Genomic DNA, 8,816 nt, shown 5'->3' with positions numbered 1-8,816 from the left:
TTTGTATGTGAACATAAGCTACTGGATGTTCAACACTTATTTCATTAGCCATACAATAAGCATCAAAAGCTTGGGAAGTAAATTCACTAGCATTATCAAGGCGAATTGCTTTGATTGGATTTTCTGAAAATTGTGCTTTTAATCGAATAATTTGAGCCAGTAATCTCGCAAACGCCAGGTTGCGAGAAGACAATAAGCACACATGTGACCATCTCGAAGATGCGTCTATTAGGACCATAAAATATCTGAAAGATCCACATGGTGGATGAATAGGTCCACATATATCACCTTGAATCCTTTCTAAGAATTCAGGGGACTCAAATCCAATCTTTACTGGTGATGACCTTAAAATTAACTTTCCCTGAGAACATGCAGCACAACAAAATTCACTAGTTTTAAGAATCTTCTGGTTCTTTAGTGAATGTCCATGAGAGTTTTCAATAATTCTTCTCATCATGGTTGTTCCCGGATGACCCAATTGGTCGTGCCAAGTTATGAATTCATTTGGACTAGTAAACTTCTGGTTTACAATTGCATGTGATTCAATTGCACTAATCTTTGTATAATATAACCTAGATGAAAGTGAGGGCAACTTTTCTAATATAACCTTTTTATTTAAATCATGAGTTGTGATACATAAATACTCATGATTTCCCTCATTCATTGTTTCAATATGATATCCATTTCGGCGAATATCTTTGAAACTCGACAAGTTCCTCAGAGACTTGGTAGATAATAGTGCATTATTTATTAGAAATTTTGTTCCTCCAGGAAACAAAATTATAGCTCTTCCGGAGCCTTCTATCACATTGCCCGAGCCAATAATAGTATTAACATACTCTTCTTTTGGCACAAGATGGGTAAAATATATATCACTTTTAAGAATAGTGTGCGAACTTGCACTATCTGCAAGGCAAATATCTTCAAAATATGTCCTTACCATTTTTCTTCAAAAAAATAAATGATAATAATAATAAAATGAGTAGAAGTACATGCACAGTAAAATTATTCATATGAATACTTAGCAAACACATATTAAACTATTCCATCATTTATCAAATAGCCAATATTTCCTTCAGAATCTTTAAAGAAATTAGATACATCATAATGAGTGGTAGAATTTTCATCATTTGAAACAAAATTTGTTTCCTTTTCTTTGTCATCCCTTTTTAATGATACTTGATAAAGATCAACTAGGTACCTTGGGGTACGACAGGTACGTGACCAATGGCCCTTTTCACCACAACGAAAGCATTTATCCTCAATTGATATACTTTGCCCATTGTTTCTTTCTTTATCTCACTTCTTGTGAGATCTTTTCTTGTGAACATAATTTCTTTTCCTTCCATAATTTTTCTTGTTATCAAAATCTTGCCATTTACCTCTTCTGTGGTTATAATTTGCCGCATTTGCTTCAGAAAATGGGGCGGCGCCATCTGGGCGCGCTTCATGATTTCTTAAAAGCAACTCATTGTTGCGTTCAGCAATAAGAAAGTAAGAAATTAGCTCAGAAAAAAAAATTTAAATCATTTTTCTTGATTGCTACTGCAAGAGCACATTCGATGCATGGAAGGTCGAGAAAGTTTTCTCTAACATATCGGGCTTGAGGAGGTATCACCATTTTTTTCATGATTATACCTTTTTCAAGGTCTTTCCACAGATCTGCAGGATCTTTTAATGTGTGGGATATTCATTTTTCAATCATACTTCAAGATGACGACGAAGGAAAAATATGGCTTTATCTTTATCCTTCTGGGATATATTGTTTTCAGTCTCAACGGTATCTTCAAGATCCATTGAATCAAGATAGATTTCAGCATCTAATATCCATGGTAAATAATTATTTTTAAATACATCAAAAGCATTATATTCAAGATGAAAGAGATTCGACATAATAAAAATTTGTTACATGAAATCTTCCTAATAATTTTGTTAGAGTTTCGTGCTGATAACGTGTTATAAAATAACTAAATAAATAAATAAGGAAGAGGTAATAAATATAAAATAAAGAAATGTAAAGAGAGAGAAGTATTGCAACGCAAGGGAGAGAGAGAATAGTTTATTGATTGTGTGTGTAAAAGTTTCAGCCTATGTCCCTATTTATACATATGCAAGACTTTACTTTTTCAAATTATATTAAATACAATCACCCTTAGTAAACTAAGTCTCATGAAAAATGGTCATCCACATCATTCATCTTTATCACAACAGAACCTAATATTTCAACAAAGTAAGTTTAAGTTCAATTGAGCAATCTAACATATCACGTTGAAAGCTATTAGTTTACCTTCTTCCTCAATTGACTCTTCCTAGCAGCTTCTCGATTTTGAGCCCGTGTACGAAGAGTCTAGATCAAATGTTTACACAGAAATTTAAGAATCAATAATACTAACCAACGAAATAAATCCCTTTTCGGATGCATGAATAGGCTAACAAATTAAAACAACTTCTTTGAGCCAATTCTCTCTCAATCGGTTTTTATACATGTCTGCAAAATTGTCATATTTTCCAAAATTGTCCACCTTTACTCTAAAGAGCAAGTAAATTCTTCATCCACTCCATGTGAAGTTGTGAACATATGAACTAAGTTTGCAAAATTAACGGAACCAAAAGCAATGTTCAAAACATCAATGTTTAAGTTGAATTCGTTTTGGTAGAATTTTGGTAAGAGAAATGTTCGAGAACTATTAAAATTTATTATTTTTGTCAATTGGTTAGTTATCAATAATATTTAAAAGTATAAAATAAAATATGTTATTAGATTGTTAACTAAAAAAAATTGAGTTGATGACCTATAACATTTTTTTTTTTATAATATTCACACTCAAAGAAATTCCAAAAATCCACCCCTCCGCTCCCCCCAAAGGTGAAGTAACCGTACATATGTATTCATTATCTAGCCAAACAAACCCCCATTAGTTGGTACCATCCAATAATAATTGAGCACAATCAATGAAGCCACATTCATGATAAATTATTTATTAGAAGAAAAATCTCAAATATTGCATTGATGAAACTGAAGGAATCTTAATAGACAAGTAAAAAAGCATCAAACATGAAGATAAGGAGGAGTGGGAATAGAGTGACGATAAGTTATTGGCTTGAATCTTTGCATCTCTGAGTATTGAGTGGGACACTGTTTAGTTTACAAAAGCAACCATGAAGATAAAGATCAGAGAGTTGAATTTGTTTTGTCATCAAAGTGAAAAGCATAAGTGTAAGCATCAAAATTAGGGATTAGGATTATTCTTGCATTGGGGGCTGATTTGAGTTAGTTTAACAAATTTGTTTTATCTTATTAACATCACATTAGATACGAGTAAGAGTGTCCTTTGATGCCAGTTGACGGTTTACGTCAGTAAATGTTAACTACGTCAATTATTTTTTTTATTTTTTAGGACTACTTTGATCTTTGATTAATTTTATTATTTAGAGATAAAAATAGTGATTGAAATAAATTTTTTTTTAGAGACAAATTTAATTATTAATTCTAGTAAATTTTATAATATAAATAGGATATTTTTTAATATTTTCCTAAATTTAAAATACACTTTTTTCATCTTTTTGTTTTTTATTTGTGACTTATTTCTAAAACCAAACACAACACTTAAAGTTAAAACAACTAGAGATTCTTTGTTAAGAGGGGGAAATATTGTGTTATCTGCACCAGCTAGCCCCCATATATATATAGATACCAAACCCACTCAAGAGTATTGTCTTTGTCGATCTGAATTTATATCCCAATTTTGGCAGTATCTTATATCATCCTAGATTCCTAGCTATTTTTTTTAATAAATACTTAAATGAGAGGATAAATTACTTAGATAAATTAAATGATAATGAGATTTATGTGAATCACCTAAAACAGGAATGGAACGTAAATCTCCTAAAGTATGTTATTATATAAATCGAATAAGGGTAATTCGAATTATAAATTATAGTAGTTAGAGATATTTAAATTTAAATTGATCCAAATTAAACCACTCATTTAATTTAATTTAAATCGAAAATCGATTAAAATCGTACTCATTTGGATTTGATTGAATTATATTTTTTGTAAATCATTGGATCGAATCGAATTTCGAATCTAATTTTTATAACCAATCCAATTCAAACTGCACAATGTGCTATAATATTATTATTTTATTATTATATTTACAATTATACTTATAATATGTTCATTTTTTTTATACATTTATGTTATTGTTGCCTTTTTAAGATATTGTTGAGACTTGTTATGTCATTATTGATTATTTAAAATTTGATGTTGAGACTTGTTATATGTATTTAATTTTTTTTAATTTATAAAACCGCAAATCTAATCAAATACAAACCGCTTGAAATTGGATTGGATTGGATCCGATTTTTAAAAAAAAAACATCCAATGCAAAGCGCACCGCAAGTAAAATTAGTGTTCGAATTGGATAATTTTTTTACTCAAAATTGATCTAAACCGCACCGCAAACACCTCTAATAGTAGTAAATTGCATTAGCTTGTATCGATTTAATAAAAAAATTTGTACTGCACATAAATCAAATTGATCCATGTTGATTTAGCCATGCTCCCACTAAATCAAATCAGGAGCCATGGATTTACTAAATAATGCACACAGTTTCATGTCACTCATAATAAATCGAATTAGGGTAGTTCAATTAGCCCAAAATTTGTGTCCATAATAATTTGAATTGGCTGAATTCGAATTACACCCTAGTAAATCGAAAAGCCTCGATTCGATTTATATAGGTTGATTGTTCAATGTAAATCGAAATAGCCTCATTCTTTACATGCACAGCCGCTATAAATAATTCAAATTTACTTCATTCGAATTACATTTCACCAAACCATACCCCACTAAATTCAGAGAAAACAACACAACCTATCAAAATAGAAGACAACTCAAATCTAATCTATCGATTGGAAGGAGTCGCACATATCGCTGGTAGTGTACATGAAGAGGATAGTAAATAAAATTTAATTATTTTTATTTTCTTATAAGAAATAAATAAATAATTGTTAGTGATATTAATCGCTTAAAACTTGATTATTAGAAAGATTAGAATGTCTAAACTTTAAGTAGTAGTTAGAGTTTGATTTAGGAGTAGTAGTGTGTTAGGAGCTAGTTAGTTATTTTAAACTGTTTAAAACTTGAGTATTATAATTGTTAGAATCTTTAAATCTTGAATAGTGGTTAGAGTATTCAAATCACAAATGTATGTTGGATAAGGGATTCTGAAAGTTTAATAGAATTCTGGTTAAGATATTTTTCGATTAAAATTATCTATTTTAAGTGATTATTGTTTTGTAAAGTGTTATAATTCTAAGAGAATTTTCTCAATGTAATGCAGTCCCATCCCTGTATCACAAGTATGAGGAGGCAGCATGGTATATCGTTAGAATATAGGATCATGTCGTACCTTCAGATGGCTAGCCTGCTCCATCTCGTGAGGCTCAACGACCACTGGTTTAGGTTGGATGAGCCATTAGTCAGTGCATTTATGGAGAGATGGCATCCGAAGATTCATATATTTCATCTGCCATTCGATGAGTGCACGATTACGCTACAGGATGATGTAGCTTACCAGCTAGGACTCCTGATCTACGGATAGTACGTCAGCGAATGTCTGATAGACTTCGAGCGGTACATCGACAGAGGCCGTCAGGCATGGGCTTAGTTCGAGGAGTTGTTGGGTGTGTTGCCACCACCGGACTGCATCGACAAGTTCACTGTAAAGTGCACTTAGATGCAGGAGAAATTCAGTGACCTTTCCAAGGGTGCAGACGAGGAGACAGTTAGGAGGTACACGAGAGCATATATCATGATGCTATTATCGATATAGCTCTTCGGTGACAAGTCTGATACCCACATGCGTATTAGGTGGATGCCGTACGTAGCGAGGTTAGAGGACATGGGCAGATATAGCTGGGGATCTGCCGCTCTGTCGTGGTTATACAAGTGTCATGGATCTTCTGGCGATTCCCGAATTTTAATCCCGATGGGTTGACGTCTTTCACTGGCCCTCGGCCATGAGATACGCAATTGATTACTAGTTGTTTTCTACGTTCTCTTTTTTTCGATAGATTTACTTGTTGATAACATTTTTTGGGTGGCAGGTGGTCAAGTTATCAGCCAACATCGAGCGAGAAGAGACCTCGAGACGCGCATTGTAGACTGAGGATAGATTTACTTCGTGCTGGCGATGTGAGTATCAGACAATTTAGTGTTTTATTCTTCATTTATTTTGTGTTCTTACTGGAGATGAATCCTTATATTGGATCTAATTTGCCTTTTCAGTTTTCTTGGATGCCGTATAGCTCGCCGGACGTCGTGCAGGTAGTGCATCTGGAGATACTAGAGTCACGACACACAGCATTATGGAGGTAGTGCAAGTAGTGCACAGGACTCGTCCTCAATACTGCAACACTACCCGGCATCGTCATCTACACACCTAGCACCCATCGCGACAACTCATTATATGACTCTTCCAAGTCTCTGTAAATCTGAGCCATGACCTTCTGCTTAGCCATCCAAACACTCCTGTAAGTTAGTCTAAAACCAAAATAGGCCTCTGTCGCATTCTGCAGTACCTTGATCGACATGGCAACATCAGCTCTAATAATAGGTAGTATGAAAACCGAGATCACATGGTAATTAAGCCTTCTGTGATCACTGGATATCGAAGTGGCTAGACAAGTATATGGTCAAGTGTACCGTTTTACCTCCGAAATACCTCTACACTGGCAGAGACTAATACGAATCAACCGTGTGCACCTGTTGCCAAATTCTTTACACCTTCCATGGTACTTGTGATAATCGGATTCCAATACTTTATACTCGACCCCACGTCGGATGCTATAAGTCTTCACACTCTGTACGGCCTCCTCTTTATCTTGAAACTGCTGACCAACTTGGAACTTGGCTAGTCTTCCTGTATCATGTGTGTCATAGGCCCCAAAATCCGATAGACACGCCAGGTACCCCCTGCTGTCTCATGGCATCCAATTCCAAAGTTGAAAAGTGCGGGAGGTACTGCGGAGTTCCTGAACTAATCGCTCCACTACCCCCAGTTGGAGTACTCCTTGCTAACTCATCATCGCTATCATCGGCGATTGTGGTGGACTCCACATCATCATCATCCTCATCCTGAAATACATCTTCCACACCATCCGGTGCTCCACCCTGTCGGAAATCCGGTACCACATTAGGAGTACCGATCATCACAATTGTAACATCACCGAAGGGTTCAGTATCGCCTACTTCTCCATCATGAGTGCGGTTTAAATCAATCACGAAGGCTGCCTCAGGCTGAATCACGGACAGAGACAAAGAGGCACTAACATGCCTCGAACTAGAGCAGGCTGCCGTGGTTGAAGGCTGAGGATTCCAGTTAGAACCTCTTGAACTAGAGACCACATCCACAAGGTTGGCCAACAGCAACGACAATGGAACATAACTTGTAAATCTTGGTTGCTGCTTATGACGAATGAATCGTACTTCACATTATCTCGCAAAACGAAAATCAGAATTTTGTAGAATAACTTCTCCACCCGTTTCACGCCTTGCAGCCCCTGTTTTTGGATTATAGTATTTTGAAACTCGGTGAAACTTGTTGAAGGTTTGAGAAAAACACTAAGCGGATCCTTATCAATTAATTTAATTCCAGAACGCATTTTTTCTTAATCGATCCTCTATAGTGCACCAAAACTAAAAAACTCTCATCACTAGCATTGCAAATCACTATGATGAGGAATTCACATTCAATAGCTATTTATATACATTTGTGACCTAGTAAATCGAATTAAGTTATATCCATTTATATATCTTGTTGAATACATACTAAATCGACTTGTCCTGTGTCGATTTATTCATGAACATGACGAGCATGGTAAATCGAATTGGGCTCGTTCGATTTACTAGGAACCCTCACCATGCATGCATAAAATTAAATGAGTGTGATTCGATGCTTGAAAATCTACTAAATCGAATATGGCTATTTCGATTTACTATTAACGAACCTAAATTGAGTATGTCTGCTTTAATTTACATAGAATGTCCTTTAGGAACATGCATGTAACATTTTTTCGTTTGGGTGATTTGCGTAAATTTAAGTCGGCACTTATTTATTTAGGTTTTTTACTCTAAATTAGACATTTTTATTCTTAATAAAATTTTATTAATTTGTAGTTTTAAAATTATTTTCGTGAGACAATTAATATCTGTTATTTTTAATAAGTTTTTCACATACATATTAAATAATAAATACCAATAAATTTATAATATAATTATAACAATTAGAATCATTATAAAAAATTATATTATTCAAAGAAAGGACCAATGTTTTTTAAAGATGTCTAGAGTCGATGTTTATTTTTTATTTTTTTAATGAGTAATTTAGAGAACTAATATTATACCTGTTAATTTTAGATAATATTATAGTAAATTATCAAATAAATTCAGCATGAATTTATTAAAGATAAAATTTTATTGAATTTTAATCTTAGATATTCTTCTAATTATGTTTCAAATATTTTTATTTTTAAAAATTTTGATTTTTTTTAATATTGAATGTTGATTGTAATATTAACTAAGCAATATTGACTCTAAACACACTTTCTCTTTTAATTTTTGGTCAACCATATTCCTGTTCATTTTGATAAGCTATACGGTAATCGTTAGCATTTAGCTAACTGGGATTGAACTCCGAATATCAGCACATTTGCAACATGGTACTATGGTAGGTAGGTGGGTCAATTGGTCATTAACTTCTGAATCGAATATACCCCACATCCTTATGTAGGTTTTTTTTTTTTTAATTCT

General features: G+C 33.6%; 1 protein-coding gene across 1 annotated transcript; it reads right to left on the bottom strand.

The window, feature by feature from the left end:
- Window positions 1-6,439: 6,439 nt before the first annotated feature.
- LOC107470807 (uncharacterized) lies at window positions 6,440-8,786 on the bottom strand. The gene is made up of 4 exons (XM_016090229.1): window positions 8,688-8,786; window positions 7,030-7,469; window positions 6,711-6,983; window positions 6,440-6,611 (listed from the first exon to the last, which is right to left on the bottom strand). Exons 1-4 carry the CDS (start codon window positions 8,784-8,786, stop codon window positions 6,440-6,442), a joined length of 984 nt encoding a protein of 327 aa, XP_015945715.1.
- Window positions 8,787-8,816: the final 30 nt, after the last annotated feature.

Source organism: Arachis duranensis, chromosome 10 (genome assembly GCF_000817695.3).
Source record: "Arachis duranensis cultivar V14167 chromosome 10, aradu.V14167.gnm2.J7QH, whole genome shotgun sequence".
In the NCBI taxonomy this organism is placed as follows: Eukaryota; Viridiplantae; Streptophyta; class Magnoliopsida; order Fabales; family Fabaceae; genus Arachis; species Arachis duranensis.
This window is presented reverse-complemented; position numbering and strand designations above follow the sequence as displayed.

Coding starts and splice junctions, on each gene's coding strand:
- LOC107470807 (XM_016090229.1), bottom strand. CDS start 8,786: ATGTGGGGTATATTCGATTCAGAAGTTAATGACCAATTGACCCACCTA. Junction 6,984..7,029: donor ATTAGTTCAGGAACTCCGCA/GTACCTCCCGCA, acceptor GCCATGAGACAG/CAGGGGGTACCTGGCGTGTC. Junction 6,612..6,710: donor GGTATTTCGGAGGTAAAACG/GTACACTTGACC, acceptor ACCTATTATTAG/AGCTGATGTTGCCATGTCGA.